Source organism: Hemibagrus wyckioides, linkage group LG26, assembly GCF_019097595.1.
Source record: "Hemibagrus wyckioides isolate EC202008001 linkage group LG26, SWU_Hwy_1.0, whole genome shotgun sequence".
Taxonomy (NCBI): domain Eukaryota; kingdom Metazoa; phylum Chordata; class Actinopteri; order Siluriformes; family Bagridae; genus Hemibagrus; species Hemibagrus wyckioides.
The window spans coordinates 19,845,754-19,869,419 of record NC_080735.1 but is presented as its reverse complement, the minus strand read 5'-3'; the positions used below and the strand labels follow the sequence as shown (position 1 = coordinate 19,869,419).

Genomic DNA, 23,666 nt, shown 5'->3' with positions numbered 1-23,666 from the left:
TAAATCAGATTAGATATGATGTAGTAGTATTGGAAATTTCATTGGTATATTTCATTCCGAACCATTTCATTACTCAAAAAAGGCATTTTAAATTCAAGACAGAGAAATTTAAGTTCTTGCTTGGTAGAGGAAGTGTGGGGAAGAAAGAAAAGGGGTAGAAGAGTTCAAGGTGTTGACTTTGATTTGACCCTCCAAATTCCCCAGCCCTCAATCTTAGTATCTGTAGTATGTGCTGATCAAATGAATCCAATCCAATACCAATCCATATACACACACTCAGAATGAAGGGAAACATCTTTAGGCTTTTATTGTCACTGCTACTGTCAATGCAGGAAACATGACTGAGAAATCAATGTCTTCATAAGAATTTATACATGAATTTTTATACCAATCCTTCTATTCTCTGCAGTGTATATAAATTAGAGATTAAGGATTACTTTCTCTTGATGTATGAAAGTCTTTTGATTGGATCACTTTATACAGAATAAAATCTTTACTGTCAGCATTTTTACTTAGACCTAGATACCAGTGCTGGATTTAAGAGGTTCTGGGTGGAGCTTAAAATCACTTAACCCCACCCCTGACCCCCAATCACTTATCACTACCACATACTCAATTTTTTTCACCAAATTGTTTCTCCATATTGTGCAGCCCTAATGTAAATGCATAAGCAAATGCTTTAACAATGTTCATGCTGTGTTACCAATGATGCCCACGCATTTTAGCTGCCCAATGCAAATGATTACGTTTTGCAAAGAAGGAATTTAATATCCAGTTCCAGCTGGATGGCCACACTCGCATTCTCTTTGTCTGACGAATTTGTCCATGGACTACCAAAGATACTTCATCTAAAATAAACAGAAAAATGATTCTTCTATTAACCAGTGAGTATTTTACAATTAGATATAAGTGTGAGGTATCTGGAATGTGTTGGTCGCCTTACACAGAATAGATGACTGATTTGTGTATTATTGTTTTTAAAGTAAAGGATGTTCATTTTTCAGTAATATTCCATGCTGTGCTCTTAAGGCCATGTTTGATATTGTAATACAGTAAAGCAGAAAGAACTAATTTAAAACAAAAGATAATTATCAGTAGTAGCAGGTGTAGTAGCAGTTTCCCAATTGATTGCAATTTTCCTGTCAATCTGACATTGATTTTACTCATATGGATAATTGTATGTTTTTCATATATTTTAACACAGGATGGTATGAGTATGTGGTGTGTAACATATCGTTAATAAAATAATTTCTTTTTTCCTTCAGAAGTCACTGTTCTGTTACTTTCAGGATTCACATGTGGTGCTTCATTTTCCAGTAAGTAAACCATAAATGAAACAACATAACTGTGTATTAAGATAGTCTCTTGATGAAGATGTGATAAAATCATTTGTCATACTTATTTTAAAGACATTGCATACAAGATACACATCCAGAATACTGAAGAGCAGGATGTGGATTGTATTGAACTAATTGTCAGGTTTTAATGTTCAGGCATGAAAATACAGCGCTGTGTAAAAGTCAGAGACCTTAACCAAATGACCATTACAAAGTATTTCCATCTGCCACACAGTTAAATGTGATCTCTCTGACCTGTTTGCCAATCACTGGACGATTTTGTTTTAAAATAAGAGTTTAAGATTTCAGCCTTTATTGCCTTTATTTAACATAAAACAGACTTTTTTTTCTTCCAATTTTTAGACATTTAGGAATAGACAAATATTTAAGTGCATAAACAACATATTTGGTTGCATATCCCTTCTTACAGTAACTGCATCAACCCAGTGACTCACTGACATGAAGAAGCTGTGTGCATTCTTCTTTTGTGATAGTTTTTCAGATTCGTAGTGCAGCTGGGGTTTCTCCCTTCAGTCTCCACTTCAGGAGGTATAATTCTGCTCTGGTGATTTATTTGGCCAGTCTATAAAGTCTAAAAAGTCCTGCACTTTTCCCCCTGATGATGTCCTCTGTTATGCTGGCAGTGTTTTTTTGGATCATTTTGTGGTGTGGCCTTAATATTTTTCCTCTCAAAGTCAGCTTGAAATGGTGGATTATGAGACCTGAACAGCATCTTGTGGATGATCTCACTAATGTTGAGTTTTTTCTTCTCAGTTCAGTGGCTGTTGCTCAGTGTGCCAGTGCTTTTTTTCTTTCTCAGGACATGACTGATAGATTTTCCTTCTTTTCTCCCATAGACAGCTCTCCTATGTGTATATGAGCTTAAACTGTTTTATCAACAAATGCAGTATTTACAGGTGATGACTGAATGCTAAAACCAAGAATAGATGTTCAGTGCTGTTTATTTTGGCTTGTCAGTTCTGAAACCCCTTAAAAACTCAACTGGCAGTATGATAAGCAAATAAACAAATAAAGCTTGATTTCAGAGAACTTTACAGGATTATAGTTCTGTACATGTGGAGCACTGAGTAATGCCTTTTTCCCCAGATGGCAGTTTGACACTGCTTGAAAATTGTTGCCAGGTATGTTTGAATCCTACACATACATTCAATGGAGAAATAACTTTTATTTTGTTTTGTTCTTTGAATAAATAATTAAAATGTATATATATACACACATACACACACACTACCAGTCAAGAGTCTGGACACACCTTTTAATTCAATGTTTTTTGTTTAGGGATTTATTTTCTACATTCTAGAACAATACTGGAGATTTCAAAACTATGAAATAACACACATGGACTTCAGTAATCCATATGTAACAACAAAAAACAGTCAGTTGTTATTTTAAGACACAAAGGTCAGGTGTTCTGGAATAGACCATGGAATTAAAAGATGTGTCCAAACTTTTGACTGGTAGTGTGTATATATATATATATATATGATGAATAAACTCATTACTCAATAAACTATTACTCAATTCACTGCAGAAATAATATTTTTTTTAGGCTAATCTCACAACAGAGTGTGTAACAAACTGCTTGGATTATATCTATAACTACACCAGAAATGCAGAACTACCTAAAGAGGTAATGCATATTTGGTGTTGTTAGTTATATATTGTGAATATACAATGCATATTTATTTTATAAAACCAAGATAAAATATGGCAATGATTTAAGAAAAGCCTGAAAATTTGATTATGATTTTGATTTGACAACTGATTATTTGGGGTTAATCAGAATCATTTCATTGACGTATGATAATTACTTTAGAACATGACACTGAATGTGAACATAGCCATTCTGAACACAGCCACTTCCCCAATTATAAAAGGGTGTGCACTTGTGGAACCAGGCTATTGTAACTTTTTTCTATTTTACCTTATTGGTGTTGATACTAATAAGAGCTATTAAAATAAAATTTAGCTAACTAAGTTTTGTAGCTAACAAGGTTTCAAAGCTACCAGTGATATACTCTCCCGGAGAGCTAGGCAATATTTGGGCGATACTAGCGCATGCAATAGAAGAAGGCTTGCGTTAATTCCTCTGATTTACTATGACAAACTTCCAAAGATATGGAACATCATTGTTCTTTCAGCTACTCCCTATGTGGGGATAATAATACATAAACTTATATGTTCCATATATGTTTCAGCTGACCATAGTACTAATATTGGTAAAGTTATAACTGCTAGTCCTGATTATTGTGTGTGTGTGTGTGTGTGTGTTGGGGGATGTAAAAATAAATATTGATAAATATTAACGATTGAATGTGCAATCACTGGCTGCCGGATAGATGATAAGGAGTTATCTGAACATAACAATGGATCTTGTGACCCGTGTGATGAGCAGTAACCTTGATCAAAATAGTCTACAATCCTTTGGAAAATCTCTGTTGGATGTACACAAGAATCTGGTGTCCATAGTGGTTACGAAAAAAAGAGACACCATACCATTTCCATTCTCTTTTCAAAATTTAGGTAAGTAAGCTATAGAAAACTGTACCTGTATTATTATAATATGGTGGTGTGGTGTTATGAGAGTTCAGATCTGATCAGAGCTTTGATTTATCTTTCCAGAGGGTAAAGTATTTGTGATAGAAAAACAAAATGTATTCTGGTACAACATCGATCTCACCAATGTCTCTGTGGATATTGATCTTAAAACGCTTCCCACAAATATCTATGGTACAGTAATGACCTTTATGATTTTCAATCTTGTTCAACCTTCATGTGAAAAAAACAACACCCATTTAAAAGACACAACAGTGTTTCACAGTAGTTCTTTCATTAAAGTCTTGGTAAAACAAAGGGGGAAAGAAACACCAAGTATCTAAGTTCCTCTGCATAAACAATTGTTGAGATTAAACCTGAGATTAAATGTTAGAATTCAATTCAATTAGATTTATTTGCATGGCACTTTTGAAAACAAACACTGTCTCAAAGCAGCTTTACAAAATGATAGAAACAATAAATTAGAGTTAAAAAAATAATTTACATTTATCCCTAATGAGAAGCTTGGGGCGATGGTGGCAAGGGAAAACTCCCTGAGATGATATGAGGAAGAAACTTTGATAGGAACCAGGCTCAGAAGAGAACCTCATCCTCATTTGGGTGACTCTGGACAGTAAATAATGTAAATGTAAATAATGTCCTTTCTACAACAGTTTATAGTCAAGTAGAATTGTGCAACCAAGAGCTCCTGATGAACTGTTCCACATCACCGTGGATCAATGCAAATATTTGCCGTTAGGGTTCTTTCCAAGTATTTGGTAGCTATGATTCTTATTGAATATGTAAACATGTCTTATATATAGGTTTTTTTTCACAGACATTAACGGCTGTAAATATGCAGCGATTTCGGAAAAAATGTATTTTCGTTTTCAATTTAATTTCAGGATCAGTTGCAGCAGCCTTCATGAGCTACAGCAAAATGACAGATATCCTGAAACCCAGTTTCTTCAACACAGTTACCAACACAAGTAAAACCACCCTGATGTCCACTGTGGTGTCAGCAACACTTCTCAAAACCTACTCGCATCCTACCCAACCAGTCAACTTCTCACTAACACACATCATGGTTAAAATTGATTGAGTTAATTTTTTTTAATAAGTAATACTTTTTAATGTTTATAATGATTTTAATAATAAATTTTCAGATTGTTGTATTTTCCTTTCTTCTCTTCTGGCTAGGACAAGGACCCTGGGGCCTTTCTCTCCTGTATGGACTGGGAGACAAATACATGGGACACATGTTCCCTCACAAAGACCACTCCTATTTCGAGCATCTGCTCTTGTAAGCGTATGTCTACATTTGTTCTCATCAGTCAGACTGACCCATGCCAGGTAAGATACCTATATATGTATAAATAAATTTAGGTTATTATTTCATGTGTTCTAAAAATTTTTATCCAGTTTTATGGTCCCCTCAAAAACATCCACTAGGTGGAATATGTGATTTGCTAAGACCAAGCAGATCCTGCACACTGTAGACCTTGCATTGATTTATTTATTGATGTTTGAACATGTACATCCCAACACATAACCCAACAATCATCAACATCAAAATCTGCAGATGCTTTCATCTGAAAATATGATCATACTTTTTCTGCCCACTTTGGGGACCTGACCACTTGATATTACTTGTGTCTTGCTATCCAAAGCAGTCAATGGGTGCCTCACTTGTGGTTCTAAACAAGCTTCCTTTCCAGCTTCTCTTCAGCATAATGTAATTCTCCTTCTTCCTAACTCATGTTCATGTTACTGGAATCACTACCAATAGACTGAATAGATTTTACACCTCTACCATATAGCCATTCAAGATCAAGATTCAAGATTCAAGAAGCTTTATTGTCATTTCAACCACATATAGCTGATGCAGTACATAGTGAAATGAAACAACGTTTCTCCAGGACCTGGTGCTACATAAACATACAACAAGTTCAGCACAAAACACCACCACAGAGCTAGGACAGAAGTTTGTCTTAGCCACGTAAAGTGCACAGTGTGCAGCTAGGTGCAAACAGAACATAGACAAGACAGTGCAAAAGACAATAAATACAAGAAAGACAACACAAAAGAACACAGGACACAGGCCGAAAAGAAAGAAAAGAACATGTGTAATGGAATGTAAGTGAAATAAAATAGATAAAGTGAAATGATGTAAAAATAAAAAAAGTATTATGCAAAAATATTGTGCAAAAATACACAGCAGCGGTTGAGGTAGTGCAAATAGAATAAACATAAATATAACTATAGCAGCAGATGACAGGTAGAGGTAGTGCAATAAGTAATGAACAATATAAATTGTGTGTGTGTGTGTGTGTGCGCATCCACACAGTCAAGAGAGAGAGTGTGTGTATCTGTGTGTGAGAGAGACAGAGTTAATATACAGTTCAGTCCTGAGTGTGTGTGTGTGTGTGTGTGTGTGAGAGAGTGTAGAACAGTTCAGTCCTGAGTGAGTGTGTGTGTGTGTGTGAGAGAGTGTAGAACAGATCAGTCCTAGGTGTTGAGGAGCCTGATGGCTTGAGGAAAGAAACTGTTACACAGTCTGGTTGTGAGGCCCGAATGCTCCGGTACCTCTTTCCAGATGGCAGGAGGGTGAAGAGTGTGTGTGAGGGGTGTGTGGGGTCAGCCACAATGCTGTTAGCTTTGCAGATGCAGCGTGCGGTGTAAATGTCCATGATAGAGGGGAGGGAGACTCCAATGATCTTCTCAGCTGTCCTCACTATCCGCTGAAGGGTCTTGCGATCCGAGACGGTGCAGTTCCCAAACCAGGCAGCGATGCAGCTGCTCAGGACGCTCACGATGGTCCCTCTGTAGAACACAGTCAGGATGGGGGAAGGGAGATGGGCTTTACTCAGCCTCCTCAGGAAGTAGAGGCGCTGCTGGGCTTTCTTGGTGATGGAGCTGGTGTTGAGTGACCAGGTGAAGTTCTCCGCCAGATGGACACCAAGGAATTTGGTGCTCTTGACGATCTCCACCGAGGATCCGTCGATGGACAGCGGAGAATGGTCACTCTGTGCTCTCCTGAAGTCAACAACCATCTCTTTGGTCTTGTCGACGTTCAGGGAGAGGTTGTTGGCTCTGCACCAGGCTGTTAGATGTTGCACCTCCTCTCTGTATGCTGACTCGTCGTTCTTTCTGATGAGACCCACCACGGTCGTGTCATCGGCAAACTTGACGATGTGGTTGGATCTGTGCATTGCTGCACAGTCGTGAGTCAGCAGAGTGAACAGCAATGGACTGAGCACACAGCCCTGAGGAGCTCCAGTGCTCAGTGTGGTGGTGCTGGAGATACTGCTCCCGATCCGGACTGACTGAGGTCTCCCAGTCAGGAAATCCAGGATCCAGTTGCAGAGAGAGGTGTTCAGGCCCAGGAGACTCAGCTTCTCAATCAGCTGCTGAGGGATGATTGTGTTGAATGCTGAACTGAAATCTATGAACAGCATTCGAACGTAGGAGTCCTTACAGTCCAGGTGTGTGACGGCCAGATGGAGGGTTGTGGTGATGGCATTGTCCGTGGAACGATTAGGACGATACTCAAACTGCAAGGGGTCCAGCGAGGACCACTAAATTGTTAGCAAAAATTTCTGTCATGTTAGTTGCTTCACCAAGTCCCACAAATATTTACCTCCTAGATTCACACAGACTCTATAGTGTTCCTCTTTTAAAACACATGGATATGTACCATATCTTCCTTTGTTTTCCATATATTATGCATATAATACTCACATACCAGTGCTCACAAAAATAACTATTGTTTAGGGTAATTTGACAATACAGTGTGCAACGGAGTTCCTGAAGCAAATTCAATATAACATACCACAATACTTACCACAGAAGGTGAGATGATTTCCAAATCACTATGAACCAGAGCTATAGCACGGCTACTTAATTTCATGTTATAACGGAAATCTCTCTGTCTGTTGCCTAGACAGTAGAAAAATATCTGACAACAATAACTAATTTAACAAATCATGTTATGAACCAATCTAAGCTAAACCTATATGGAAATGTTCTAATGAATGTCACTGAGAAACTGGCATCCTGCAATTCCACCAACATCTCTCTCCAAACTTTAGGTACCGCACCTGCTTACAAATCTCATTACTGTTTCTTTATACAAATCATTCCCTTCTTACTTTTTCTTCTTAGCAATTTGAACAAAAATAATCACACCAGGTTTATTTCTCTCCAGAGGTTCGAGTGTTCATGGTAAGAGCTCATGCCAACTTTAGCAATACTATTACGCTCATCACAACCAATGCCACTTTGGATATCAATCTGATTGGGATTTCAAAAAAGAATGAAAGGAGAGAACAAGGTATAGTACTAACTTTTCCATTTAAATAAAACTAAAATAACAATTAATTGAAGATTTAGACCACCAACGTCCAAGCATTTAGCACATTATCCGCCAAATATAAAGTGCTAGCCTTTAAAACAGTGCAGATAAATAAATAACATGTAGATCAGGTATGGGAAGAATAAAACTGGCTGTGCAATATTTCTGTTTTATGGAGACAGGGAAATTGGAGTATAATTTACAGTGTGGAGGTACCTGTGTTGAGGAGATATTCACAAGAATTTTGCAGCCTTTTCACACACCATCCAATCTCCTCCACTCTATTTCCAGCTTATTATCTACTGCTCCTCCCAAATTCACTGCCCAGCCTATAAAATATATAAAATATAATACAGTGAAACCTCAACATACAAATGCCCTCCCTTATGAATTTTCGCCTCAAGAATTCAAATTTTGCAAGAAACTTGCATTGGCATACAATGTCACGAGTGTGAACGTGAGGAACCAAATGCAGTATCCAGGAGCGAGGTCAAAATAAGAGTCTTTCATCAGAATAAATTCATACACAGAAAATTGTTCAGAAATGATTCGAACAGCCGACAACTGGGGTAAGCAAGGCAGGCAGAGAACACAGTAGTGCACAGTCCAATAACCTGACTCCAAAACAGAGCAATATCAAGACAGCAACATGAGAAGTCCAATTTCCAAACTCTAGTAGACAGAGTAAGCAAGGCAGTCAGAATCAGCAACAGAACACAGTCCAATAGTCCTAAATCAGGGTACCCTTAGGGACAGGGCCCATGTGGATAACCATACTCTCCATCCATACATCTCCGATTGGACCACTGGGCATAACTCTGCACAGAGCGAGTTCTAGACCAGGTCTGACAACATCGCTTCACCAGTGTGAGGGCGGAGGGAACCGAAGCCTCCAACTCCTGGGTGGATAATAGATGGCTGATGACCATAGGTGGCCTGAAAGGAGGGAGGAGACCTGTGGTGGCAGACAGCAGGGAGTTGTGGGCATATTCCACCCATGTGAGGTTGGCTGACCAGGACAAGGCAGTTGCTAAATCATAGTCCCCTTCTCGGGGTCCAGTCAGGTGGTAGAGGTGGCCACAGGGGGAATAGCTCCTGGCAGGAGATCAATGGCACAGTCATAGGGCCAATGAGGAGGAAGGGAGGAGGCTCTGGTCTTGCTGAAGACTATTCCTAGGTCATGAAAGATAGACAGCACCAAGCTAAGATCCGGAGGGGGTTCATCTGCGATTGGGTGCAGAATCTGGGGTTCTGAGTCTAGGCAGTGGGCGTGGCAGGGAGTTCCCCACTCCAGGACTTGGCCACTAGTCCAGTCCAGATGTGAATTGTGTTTCTGGAGCCATGGGAGTCCAAGCATGACTGGCCCTTGAGGCAAAGGAATTATCAGAAACGTGGTGGTGTGCTGGGATGTTCAGACACACGGGTTGGGTGCACCGTGACCATCCAGTGCCCGGACTTGGAGAGCAGATGGCAAGGGAACGGTCTCAATACCTAGCTGGTTTGCCAATTCTTCATCCAGGAACTCTGAATCTGCCCCTGAGTCAATGAAAGCAACCAAAAAATGATCCTGATGGTTAACAGACATGCGAACCTTGAGAAGTGGTTTGGAGGGGGCTGGAGACTGTGATCTGGCTGTTGGCCCTTAGTTCATTGGCGTGCTCTGCCTTTTGCTGGGCATGAAGCAGCCATGTGTCACAGGTGACAAGAAACTTGGCAAGTGCAGAGTGGAGGGGCTAAGTTGTGCATACATCCGGGAGCTGTTCAAACTTGTTTGCATCAGCAGAACAGCCAAGCAAAGTGAGTTTATGAATTTTACATTTTTTTTGTTTCAGTTAGCAAAAGCTGTTTCAAAAGAGTCAACCCACAATACCACTGCTGCCTTCAGCATGCGTTCAAAAGCTACGTGATTTTGCACACGTTTGTTTGGGTGACAGATTTGAGGCATTGGTGGTCTGTTCTATTTTTAGCCCAAGCTTGGTGGCCCGACTTCTGTGAGAACCCCTTACATGGAATGCTTGGTTTGGGTCAGTTCTTTGTAAGCAGCCATACAGTTTACATATGCTTCGTTATGGTAATATTTTTGGGTGACTGGAATGGATTAGCTGTATTTACATTGGAAAAATTAATTTCGCTATTCAAATTTTCACCTTATGAACTCACCTCCAGAACAAACTAAATTCATATGCAGAGATTCCACTGTACATAAAAATTCTGAAAAAACAAAAACAAAAAAAAAACAAACTTATTACTCTTATTATAACACTCATAACTGATATTAGAAAGAAACTTTCCTTGTATGTGTGACACTGGATAGTATGATTGTAATAATTTCCTTTTTCTAACTAGCTGCTGTGGCATTTGTGAGCTACACCAATATGGCAGACATCCTAGAACCTAACTTCAACACATTCACAGACACAAATAAAACAATGATATCTACAGTGGTGTCTGCAACACTTCCCAAAAGTGACACATCAGAGCTCACAGAACCAGCCATCTTCACTCTGAAACACATCAAAGTAAGTTACTTGTTCTTTAACATTTCTTGAACGGATATTATCGTGAAGTGTCATTTTTGGTTGGGATGGGGGTGGGAGTTAGGGGATTTGGTAAGGTGGCCCGTGGCTCAATACTAAGCTCTTTTTACTGGCTATATTTTTGCATGTTCTCCCTATGGCCAAGTGGGTTGCCTCCAGGTGTTCCATTACAAGCACTACCATTATAAAGTGCTAGTGATGTTTTCAGATTGATTAATGTTATTTCATTTTCTTTTGGTTAGGAGTTAGCACCTAACAATATTCTCTCCTGTATGCACTGGGATAATGACATATGGGATGGAAAGTACTGTAATCTAACAGAAACGAACAGCAGTCACTCCGTATGCTCATGTAATCATCTGGCTACAGTCAGTCTCGTCATGCAGACTGATCCATGCATGGTAAGGGACCTGTATATACCTAGTACACACAGTCTCCTGTGAATGTATTGGAACAGCAAGACCTTATTTGTTTTTTGTTGTTGTTTTTGAGATACACTGACTACATTTGGGTTTGTGTTAATAATAAATATGAATATCAAATGAGAAAATGATGAATATGAAATGATCGACATGTGTTATACAACTTAGAACATGACACTTTTGTTTGAACCCACCCATTATTCAAGTCATCAAAATTATTGGAAAATGTGACTGACTTGGTTTGGAATTACTTCTGTCTGATTCTTACTGCCAATGAGTAGTTTGCATCTTTCTTTTTCTGCCAGTGGATTATGGTGGACTGTGATATCATCCCTGTCCTTTGTAGGTTTTTGGTGACTTGTTTTTAGGTTTTTCTTCACATCTCTCAAAATGTTCGCCACTAACTGCTGTTGTTTTCTTTGGGTGATCTGTTCAAATTTCAAAGTCTGGTGGCTTCTTTCTTTTTCAAGATATTCAAGATAAGTGTTGTATTGGCTATGTCCAATGCTTGTGCAGTGGCTCTGATCAATTTTCCCTCTTTCCTGGCTTCAAAATGGTATGTTTTTCACTCCTAAACAGCTCTCTGGTTTTCATGATGGTTAATCTTGTTTAGCAACAGAGGTATTCTTGATCACTTGAAAAATGGGTGGCAATAACATATGTAACAGCATGCTGCTGCAGGAAATGATGCCTTTGCATATAGTAATTATAATCAAAAATAATAAAAACAAGATATACACACAACTTACAGAAATTATGATTATTTTCATCTAGCGTTTTCTGATAGGACCATGTGCAAAGAACTTCCTGTATCAAATTCCTGTTTATACACCTCAAGAATTGCCACAAGAGGTGAGACAACATTGTGCTGTTATTTCTGTGCTGTAAGTGTAAAAACAAGAGTAGTTTTTAGACAAGATAGTAATTTGATTTGAATTGTATACTATATGACCAAAAGTATGCCAGGATCTAGTAGCCCTATACTGAATTCCTTCAAAGTAAGTGATCAACAGGATTGAGATCAGGTCTTTGTGAAGGCCAGACAAATTTAGCCACACCAACCAAAACATCATAGCATAAATTATACTTTGTGCATAAGCACCATGCTGGAACAGGTCTATGCTATGACCGATCATTCCAGAGAAGTTAAAGCTCAATGCTACAATCTACATTGTATGCGAGACATTCTATGGTTTAGGGGTGTCAAAGTTCATATGTTTGAATGCTTTTGGGTATATAGTGTGCATGTGCTCATTAGTGTCTCTCTTGTTATTGAACAGATGGTGAAAAATTATTTGAACATCATAATGAATCTTTCAGCTCGGATGACAGACGATGTGTCTGAGAACAATTATCTTGCATCCTATGGAGATGTTGTATTGAATGTAACTGAACAACTGGTATCTAGATTGGTGACAAAAAGAGATCCTTCCATCAACATCAACTTATCTCTCCAAGATTTAGGTGCAAAAGCAGCAAATAGAATGTAGAACTACATTTTCCCAATTAATGTTATTTTACTATACAGTTGCATTTTTTTTTTAAACATTTTGAGTGTATGCTTTGATTTATGATGCCAACATATTCCTGTTTTGTTTCAAGTGGTTCAAGTGTTTATGATGGTTGGACCTAATGTCTCAATGAGTGAAATTCCTCAACTTGGTACAAGCAACACTTCCATAGATTTTGATCTTGTTGAGATTTTAAACAACAACAATGGTATGATAGAAATCTCTCTCTATTTCTTTCTCATCACACACTCGAGATAAAACCACCTGATCTATGAACATTGAGTACCTGACCTTTTTTTTTTCATATTTATAATTAGTGTGATTGTGTAAGCAATCGCACTCTTGTTATTGTCACTATTTATTACTATTATTATTATTATTATTATTACGGTTCTTGGACTCGCTACTGGTCCTAAATGGTAATAGCTAAACATATGGTTCCAATGCTAAAATGTTGATTATGTTCTGCTTATGCGTGCTATTACTTTTCATGCTGATAAGTATTGTTATTATTTTATATTAACTTTAAATGCATTTTTTACGGACTTCACTTCCTGGTTTCCGCACGGACATTTAAGGAGAGCGCACACAGTTCGGTTTTTCTCAGAGATTTTCGGTAGTTGCCGTAAACAAGCAAGTAAAACATTACTAGTCCTAAACGGTAATAGCTAGAAACGGTTCCAGTGCTAACGTTGCCCATGTTGTGCTTAAGTGTGCTATTAATTTTCATGCTGATACGTATTGTAGTTTATTTTATATTAATTTGTAAATGCATTTTTCACGTACTTCACTTCCTGGTTTCCGTACAGTTCGGTTTTTCTCTGAGGTTTTCGGTAGCTGCTGTAAACATGCCGTAAAGGTGCAGGCAAAGCGGTGCTGGTAAATACTACTACTCATACTACTCATACTACGTTAAACTTTAGCTATGCTTCACTTCCTGGGTTTCATACGGATATTTAAACATAGCGCACATGCTAGTTTGTTTAGACTTCATATTTTAACTGTGACTTTAGTTTGTATTTATTATTTGAAAAAGTTTAAGCAACATATCGCTTAAACGGTAATAGCTAGAAACATGCTTCCAACGCTAAAATGTTGCTCATGTTGTGCTTAAGTGTGCTATTACGTTTCATGCTGATAAGTATTATAGTTTATTTTATATCAATCATTAAATGCAATGCGGACTTCAGACCGCTATTGTGTGTGTGTGTGTGACGTCAGCTAGAGTGAGGGCGCAGGGGTTTTTTTAAGGTCGCATTGTCTTTAAACTGTTCCTACAGCTTGAATTCTTACTCTACAGCCACATAAACTACCTTAAACTTTTACCTTAAACTACCTTAAACTGTGACTTTAGCTTTTAAATATTATTTGAGCATGTCTTGCAATAGTTTAAGCAACATATTCGCAATCACACTCACATTTCTTCTGAAAATGCAACATTCTAGTTGTTTTCATTTTCACTTTTAAAATGATTTTTTAACTTTACTATAAAATGATTTTTAACTTTACTGTAATTTCAGGATCAGCTGCAGTGGCCTTCATAAGTTATACCAACATGACAAACATTGTGAAACCTACGCTCTTGAAGACAGTTACAAGCACAATTAAAACCATGATGTCCAATGTGGTGTCTGTTTCACTTCCCAAAACTGTTAACACAACCCTTACCAAACCAGTCAAGATCACCTTCAAACACATTAATGTAAGTTAAGTGACGACGTTTTCATAAGAATTTTTAATGATGACTTTTCGTGATACATTTTCTTCATTCCCTAATGGCTAGGAGTTTGACCCTGAAGGCTTAGTCTCCTGTGTGTATTGGAAGAAAGGTGAGTGGTCTAAAGAAAACTATAGCCTCATACAGACTAACAGAACTCACACGATGTGCTCCTATAGCCACTTGTCTACCTTCGCTCTCATCATGCAGACTGATTCATGCAGGGTAAGAGATTATTTCATACTATGAAAAAAATATTTCGTAGCTTTCAAATGATAACCCAAGTGATCAGGATTGCTTGAGGATCTGAGTTCATTTTTTGAATGAGGTGTCCTTCCTTCACCACATTTTGTATTGACACATTCACTATAGTACCAATGCTGCCGACACAATCCATGCATCATCATCGATCTTTTCTTTATCAATTAGTTTTACATAAATGATATATTATACAGCAATACTACATACTACACACACACACACCACTTCAGATGATCAACAATGTTCTTTTTGAAGAGTAGTGGTTTCCTCCTTATCATCCTGCCCTGCGTATCATTTTTGTTCAGTTTCCCTGATGGTGAACTCATGAAAATTGATCTTTCTTAATGCAAGAGTGGCCTGTAGGTCCTAAGATTTTACCCTGGTGTTCTTTGTGATGACATTCTTGATAGATGACCACTTCTTTGGAGAATAACAATAGTGCAGAATTTGCTGTTTTTGTTCATCCTCTGCCTCACAGGGGTGTGGTGTGGTCTGGTATGGTGGAGGTCAATATCTTTAGACATGTTTTTGTAACCTTTTCCAGCCTGGTGAGCATCAATAGCCCCTTTTTCTGAGGTCCTCAGAACTCTCCTATGAGGCATGGCACACTTATATACAGCTGTGTTCTAAAGACCAGACCTTGATGAATACCCATGTTTATGTTCTTGAAACATGCAGCTCTCATTGCCACGGCCCGGGTTCAATCCCCGGGCAGGGTGCTGACCAAGCCACCAAAGAGATAACTCTCAGTGCCGGTCCCAAGCCCGGATTAAATGGGAGGGTTGTGTCAGGAAGGGCATCCGGCGTAAAACCTGTGCCAAATCGAAACATGCAGACTAAATGATATGCTGTGGTGACCTTGAAACAGGGAGCAGCCGAAAAAACAACAACATTTTCTTGAAAAAAATCGGAGGACATGCTACACTGCTAAATGTCTAAATACCATCTGTGTTGTTGATATACTTGATTTCTATTCGCCATTTAAATTAACCTCATACTCTTAGAGGTTCACATACTTCTTCTGAAAAAGATATTTCATTTTAGATTATTTTGCTTCATTTGTATAATGAATAATTTTACATATTATAATTTACTTCATTTGTTTACTTGAGTTTTCTAGTCTTAGAACTTATTTGGGTCAAATTCATGCTGAAACACAGAAAATTGTAAAGGGTTCACAAACATTCTAATGTCACTAGTGCCATCTGAAAGTATTGAAACAAGTCCAATTCTTTTGATTTCAGCACCAGCACTTTTGTTTCTTTTGCAGAGTGATCATCTCATGAAGACACTGACTGCCGTGGCTATAATAATGGGAATCGTATTCCTGAGCTTGTCTATAGTGACATTAACCCTTTATTCTCGTAACCCAGTGACCAACACAGCTCTGATAAACTTAGGCATAAACCTTCTACTGTTTCTCATCCTCAGCCTGATCAAAACTCTTTTCCTGGCCCACATTCACTCCCAGGTGAATTTTATCATATTCACATTTCACAAAGTGCTGAATTCTGTATTCTGGTCAGAAGATGGCAATTAGTTTTCTATACCAGTACCTCTGAAAGTAGTGCATTTGCAGGATTATGTTTATTTACTCATACTAATATGCTGTTATTTCTAAAATTACACCTGTAATTGTTGATATGCTGAGGTTTTCTGTAAGGAGACATGTATGTTTACATTTACAAAATGTGTACCCAGTATCAGCATTGTAAGAATTAAATGTAAAAATGTAACTATATGTAACAGAGGTGTGTTTATGCTTGGGGGTCCTAGGTGACATGGCAAGCTGCATTCATAAAAAAGAAATTAAAAAAAAGATGCTGGTGAAGAAACGTCTATTAATCACTATATGGCCATATGACAATCATCTATATATGCACTAAGCCATAGGCAATATTCCACCTTTGGTATGTGGCTCTGGGGTTTTGCATGCATTCAGCCACAAAATCATTTGTGAGATTGGACAGTAATGTTTGATAAGTAGTCAGTTAGTAGAGTTTGTGTTTCAATTTATCCCAAAAGTGTTCAGTGGAGTGAGAGCTTTTGTGCAGGACCAACCTTAACACACAATGTCTTCATGTAGCTTGCTTTGTTCTCAGTGGCATTGCCATGCTGGTTAAAGGACAGGTTTGAGTCCCTTAGTTCAAGTGAAGGGAAATCTCAGTGCTACAACAGTTTCTAGATAATTGCTTGCTTCCAAATTTGTGCCAACAATTTGGAGAAGAAACACTTATAGGTGATAAGCCAAGACCTACTTCTGACCACATAGTGTAGCTGCTATAATTTGTTTTAATTACACATGGCACACCCCAATGCTACATAGTTAAAATATCACCTATTGATCAGACTTTGTTATAGTTATTCTCATGAGTCTTTAGGCAATTTGTTGATTAGTTTGTGTAATTAAGCCTGGTGTTTCAATGTCTTGAGCTTTGTTGTTAAGTCTAATGCTTGGTTTCCTGTTTCCCTTTATCATGTTAGTGTCTAGCTCAGTGCAATTTGTTTCAACACTTATGTGTTTCTTAGTTACTGATGATGGATTATTCCAGTTTGTTTCTACCAACATGTTCTGACCCCTGCATTGGACTTTGACAATGATTTATAGTGCTAGCTGTTGAAAATTAATTAAGTCTATTCCGAAATGTTTCCTCTCTCTGTCTCTCTAGCAACTACGTGCAGTGCTGGCTGGATTCCAGTGGTTCTTTTTAATGTCTGTTTTTGTGTGGATGTTCATTGAAGCTGTGCTGCTCTACAACTTTGTGAAGAACCTTTCTAATACCACATCAGTTCAAGAGGAAGTGTTTAGCTGGAAATGGTTAATTTTCATTGGATATCTTATTCCACTGGGAGTACTGGGCCTGACTGGTGTACGCTTTCCTGAGGGTTACATCGATGAAGAGTGAGTCTGACTTCAGCAAAGTTTTTCCCCACTTCAATGATGCTTCACTCAATTTAAAGCTATATCACAGCGCTGTTAAATTCTCATAAATGACTGCTCAATTGTCTATAAAGCAGACAGAAAACAGACAGTTTATATGACTACACTGTCCTAATAACCTCTACAGTAATAGTTCATTCACCATGCTTTAATGGTCCATTTAAATGTTTGGGGTTTTTTTTTAAAGCATTTGTATTCCTTGATATGGTAAAGATTTCTTTAAGCAGACAGGTTCTTTAACATTTATAGAAGCCCAGTCTCAACTTTTCTGACATCTTTAGAACAGAGTAATTTACTATTTGTTTTTTTCTCAGAAACATGTCGAGCTGCGTTTTTTTTAATTTATTATTATTACTTTTAAACTTCAAAAGAAAGAGAAAAGCAAGGATGATAAGAAGAGGACAGTTTAGTAGCTCTAACGAAAATAACTTTAAATGCAAATTGCTGTGGTATAAATAAAACTATGCATTTTGTTATAGAAGAGGAACTTAAAGGTGGCGTCTTAAGATCGTTGCTGCAATTAAATCCTTTTTACTCAGTATTGTACTATATAGAAGCCTTTCATTTGTAATGTACACTGTTAGATACAGTTAACAACTTGGAGTAAAATGAATACCTGGCCTACTCCTCCTGTCATTTCAAGCATTTGGCAGATGCTGTTATCCAGAGCGACTTACAAAAGTGCTTTTGATGTCTCTGTGAGTGAATATGTAAATACTGGTTCATGAGGTCATGGACTAATAGAGTATGCTGTGTAATATGTTACATGTAGTAGCACTGCAGAATGCACAGAACATTAAAGAATGGAAAGTTATGTGGACTACAGGGACCTGTAGTAATGGAAAACAGTGAAGTGTGCAGAATGACAATGAAATAAATGAGACCTTTTGGAATCTTAAACGATCTGTGTAAGATGGACATGTTTGTGTTGAGGAGTCTGTTGGCTAGAGGGAAGAAGATCCTTCTGAGCTTCTCTGCGTTTTAACGACCAGACTACAGAGGGTGAAATCTTTGGTGATCTTTTTCCTGATATTTCACCCATTTCAGAGCCTTCTGAACCTTGTCCTTTTAGACGGTGATCATACCTCATCATCCAAAGGAGCTGCTTCTCTTATTCTAGTGTGTTCACCCTCAAAGCATGCATGGAAGGTATTTAGCTTGTCTGCTAGAGAAGTCAGTTTACTTGCCCATGTTTCCTGACAAGAACCCTTTTTTGTGTGCACATTCACTGCAGCTCAAATGGTTTTATCCATCCAGTTTCTAATTTGAGAAAGTCCAGTAACATGTTAAGTCTTCAGAAACCATGTTAACAAAGCTAAAGCTTGGTCCAGTTTACCAAAAGCTGGTAGCAAGTCAACTTTTAAACTGAGAGGAGCAGTGGTCCAGTGTGTTTGCCCCTCAACTTGGACAGGATACATGTTGATAGAAGTTCAGCATGACTGAGGTTAATGAGGCTCTGAGGTTCTCCATCTTGTTCTCGAGTGACTGGGCAGTGGCAAGGGGGAAGACTGTGAGCCCTGTTCCTCAGCCTGTTGAAAACCTCAGCATGTTTCCCTCTGTGTTTCTTTATCAGTCACCTCTGCAGAGCTCATGTGTGGTCGTTGTTCCCCTCTATGTCATGTCATACGAGTCATCTCAGATAAAATGTCACGAAAAAGGTGGTCAGTAAGTAATGCTGTCATGGACTGTCATTTGTGCTGTGTGGAGATTAAAAGTAGGTAAAGTAAATAAGAACACAGTCTAGTTTAAATTAATATGCATTATGTACTGTTCTCTATGTAGATGCTGGCTGAATCAGGATGACAGTTTCTTCATTTTTGCCGGTCCTGTTCTTTTAACTGTTGCAGTAAGTCGATTTGATTTTAAACCAGGTTACTGAGGCTATTAGCAACTATGAAATCTAGAAACGTTAATGTAACTCAGGTGAAATTCGTTACTCTTTGCAGTTGAATCTGGTCCCCTACGGCATTATCATCACAATCTTCACTATTAAATACCAGAAAAATGAAATCTCGCACATGACTGCGAGATCCCCTGCTGATATGAACCTGATCAAATGCCTGATGCTCAGGAGCCTGACTCAGTTCATTATTCTCATTTGCTACTGGATACTCCTGTACATTCCCAGCAAGAACGGAGTTTTATATCATGCCTTCCAGTTCCTCAACTCTCAGCAGGGCACCTTCATCTTCCTCATCCACTGTCTCCTCAACCAAGAGGTCAGAGCTCACCTTAAACCTGATACTTCACATGAATCATTATCTAATGTGTATGAATGGCCTCCAATGTTGAAGATAAAGTCTGATAGAAAGCGGTATTAAATGTTTTTTTTACATTTGATGCCACACATTGTAGGAGGACTAAATTTAATGACTTTGGTTTCTCTTCATCTATTTCCAGGTCAGGAAGAAGTACAGAAATGTTATGTGTGCTTTGTGCTTCTCCAACACTGCAGTAGCAACCTCTAGGAGTGTCAGGGGACAAAGTGAAGAGTCACAGGACAACTAATTAGGGCTGGGTAATACTGATCCAATTTATTTTTATTTATGAATGATACTATGATCATTTATTTTCAATAACAGTTTGGATTTTTTTTCTTACATAAAGCAAAAAGAAAAAGAATAATGTTTCCATGTTTAGAACGCATGTGGAAAAAAATGTAGATGTGTAAAAATAGAACTAGAAATACTAAAGCAATCAATGGGTCTAGTAAACAAAGGCCATTTAAGGATTTTAACTGTGTTTGTATGATTTCTAGGGGTGTAACGATACTCAAGACACTTTTCAATTAATGGAACTGCAATAACGATTGAACTGAATATTTTCTGAAAAGCTGAATGAAGAAAAATGATGATAGAAAAGTCTCTTTTTTATTTCTGTCATTTCTATATCATTACACCCCTAATTATTTCTCGTGGGTAATACAGGTTAAGGGATATTTTTAAAAGTGTTTTAAAAATGTTTTCAAATATGTTTTTCTTTCTGTAGGAAAAGGTCTATAACAACTTGCTAATCTTCTATACTGTAGAATTGTTTATATTAAGAATAATTTAGGAGATCATAAAAACGTAACTATCTGAATTTATAACATTTTTCCCACCTTATTTTAAATGTAAACATAAAGACATGGTGAAGAACCTAAAAGCAATGCATCTGTAGCCTTTACTCTGGTCTCTATCAGGGAATCAAAATGCAAATGTATTCCAGGTTACATGCAAATATGCAAACTGATGATGTTCCTCAAAGAATGAAGTTACAAAATACCCAAATGAAAAATCAGTTATGAAACAGTATGTTGTAGAAAACAAGCACATTTCAACTTCTTAATAATGCCAGGGGTTTGGATTTCAATGTTTGATGCGGTGCTAAAGATGATCAGAAGACAGATCACTCAGTACCTGACCCCACAGAGTTTTCTGAGTTCTCATCAATTGGAAACTATTTTTTACTCAATTTACTCTGAACGTAAACCAATATTGCAAGTGATTAATTCCAATTTAATATTTGGCTTTATATTAAATCACTTTTTAACTTTGTGAACTTCTAAATATAATGTCCTTAACCAGTTAATGTCCCTGAACTTCCAGCTTAACTTTTCACTGAACTTCTAGCTTCAAGTTCTCAAATCATCTGAACAAACCAGTCAGAATTATAATTTGTGCACGATCGTTGAAATCCTATGAACATTGCACTATGTTTAAATTTTTTTAAAAACTTTAAATCATAATAATTGTTGTGTTTACATGCGAGACAAAATTACTAGATAAGGAAATGAAATTCCATGTCCATAATTAGAGTTGCGTGTGCCTGTCCAACCTAATGATTTACTTATCTGCTAGCAAACTTCAGTAGAAACCTTTTTACGCTTTGTTCAGCTAAAAATAATGAACCATAACTATGGAGTTGAATGCAAATGACTAAGATGTAAAAGTAAACACACACAAACAGCATTGTGTTAGCAGCTGTATTCTTGTAAATGCATTCCTTTATGTAAATGAGAAACTTTACATAAAATATACCACACTCTACATTGTGAAAATAGTTCCTCTAATGACTGCTCTGTAGGAAAGATGTGCATTTTGAACATAAGGAGGTGGCTGGGATGAGAAGAAAATTTAGAAAAGGTTTAGAAAGAAAAAAAATATTCAAAATCCTATTTTAGAAACAGTTTTTTGAAGTATTTTTAAAAACAGAAAGCATTGTATCCAGTGGTACAAGATGAATAAGACTCTTGTGGACCTACCGTTATGGGAAAATCAGTTTTAGGTACACTAACATTGACCACCCCACATCATTAGCCCATGCCGTCACACACACATACAGCAAGGTGAAGATAAACTGAAGTCTCCTAAATGATCCATGTAGCTCTGAATACAATTTCAAATACATTTTCATTTACATGCTTATTCAATCAGCCAATCATAATACCGTTTCCTAATCCAGAAACCGATCGAGTTAATGTTCTTATCAAACATATATAACAATGGGGAAAGTTTGAAGAAAGTCTTAATTCTTACTGCAAGATGCTGTGAGTGGGAGCAAGAAATGGACATTTTCTCATAGTGCAAGTAGGAATGTCCGTGAGATTATTTTCCAAGTAGAATCTTTTTTTTTTTTTACTTTAATAATATGTCAAGTCAGGGTTGATGTATATCCCACAAATACTCTAAGGCCGAGTGAAACGTGGCAATGAAAAGCTTGCGCTACTCTACTGTGCAGTCGGTAATGAGAACAGCTGTTATGAATATATCTAAGACACGTGAGGACGCCTGCCTGCATAGTAAACTCTTCCAAAACTTCCAGCAAAATCCGACGTAAACATTGCCATTGGAAAGGACCATTTCAGCAACCATGTACACACCTCTTACCTCAGAGAAAATCCACGGACAAGTTCAGATAATCATTGGAGAATTTCAGTGAGCGAGTCATTTTCCAGTGTGAAAATCTCAAATCTTCTTCATTAGGAAGGACTTTATAATAATCAGATAATCGGGCAGGCTTTTTCCTGAAAGAATGACCCATTGAGTCTGGAAGAGATTACAGCGCAACGCTGTTCGATGGTGACAGCTAGTGATGAAAAGGATGAACTGCAGATAATAATCTTCTGGGATAAAAACTAATAAAACTAAAAATGAGATTTTTCTTCATCAGCACTGGCACATGAATACTTTACAAATAAATGTGATTTGAATGCAGTTGTTCATTTTGCCATTGGAGATAATGGAACAGTTTCTTGCACCTGAGCAAACTCCAAAGGTCAGAAGACTTCCTTTAGATATTCATATGAATAAAGTTGGAGTTGCTGAAACTGAAGGAATATTTTCTGATCCCTTCAAAAATTTTAGCTAAATGTTTAAAAGTACTGATTTATTTTATTTCCATACCAGTCTCCTGCCAACACCATCTTGGGCTTGATTTCACCACCTTCATCATCATCACCATCACCTCTGTCATCATCTGCATCAACATGTACATGCATCTGCATCTACACAAGAACAAACACTATAAATATGACACTCGACATGAAAAAAATGTAAAAATGTAATGTTAAAATTTAAACACAGGATTACAAGCTAAAATGCCATGATTTGCAGCTGCAGAAATTAGGGAATATGAGAGAGAGAGAGAGAGAGAGAGAGAGAGAGACACGCTCGTTGTTTTTCGTTTAAGAAATTAAACTAATATTCTCCCATAAACCTGGATGAGAGTTGTATAATAATCAGACTTTCTAAATGTTTTCAGTAAGAATAGAGAAGGCTAACTGAGCGGGAATTCCTAAGATGCTAACAATAATGCTAATCAGCGCTTCCTGAGGTAACCTGAGCTAGACTATTAATTCCGCTTGATTATTAATAGTTTAGATTTATATCTATATATTTATCATCTTGAAAGAAAACAAAAAAAAATGTGTTTTCGAGAAGGGAAATGAACATATTCAGCTAAATATCCACTAAATAGCTGCAACCGAGCGTCTCTCTCTCTCTCTCTCTTAGGTAGCTAGCGTGTAAGATTTTTTAGCTAATTACCTTA

The 23,666-nt window shown here is 37.6% G+C and overlaps 1 protein-coding gene across 4 annotated transcripts; it reads left to right on the top strand.

The window, feature by feature from the left end:
* Positions 1-774: 774 nt before the first annotated feature.
* On the top strand, positions 775-23,073 carry LOC131346878 (adhesion G protein-coupled receptor E3-like). Of its 4 annotated transcripts, XM_058380611.1 has the most exons (24): positions 775-884; positions 1,266-1,316; positions 2,445-2,479; positions 2,908-2,988; positions 3,698-3,881; positions 3,981-4,088; positions 4,799-4,980; positions 5,094-5,246; positions 7,668-7,745; positions 7,837-7,984; positions 8,101-8,226; positions 10,594-10,766; positions 11,027-11,185; positions 11,981-12,058; positions 12,487-12,670; positions 12,809-12,925; positions 14,238-14,419; positions 14,501-14,659; positions 15,966-16,166; positions 17,365-17,597; positions 19,419-19,482; positions 19,583-19,855; positions 20,037-20,154; positions 20,395-23,073. In XM_058380611.1, the coding sequence occupies exons 1-23, from the start codon at positions 866-868 to the stop codon at positions 20,142-20,144; spliced, it is 3,096 nt and encodes a 1,031-aa protein (XP_058236594.1). In that variant the 5' UTR covers positions 775-865; the 3' UTR covers positions 20,145-20,154; positions 20,395-23,073. The 4 variants fall into 4 exon arrangements, with proteins under 4 accessions (XP_058236594.1, XP_058236595.1, XP_058236596.1 ...); XM_058380613.1 differs by lacking the exons at positions 2,908-2,988; positions 3,698-3,881; positions 3,981-4,088 and having other exon boundaries at positions 835-884; positions 20,037-23,069; XM_058380612.1 differs by lacking the exons at positions 2,445-2,479; positions 2,908-2,988; positions 3,698-3,881; positions 3,981-4,088 and having other exon boundaries at positions 20,037-23,070.
* The last annotated feature ends 593 nt before the right edge of the window (positions 23,074-23,666 follow it).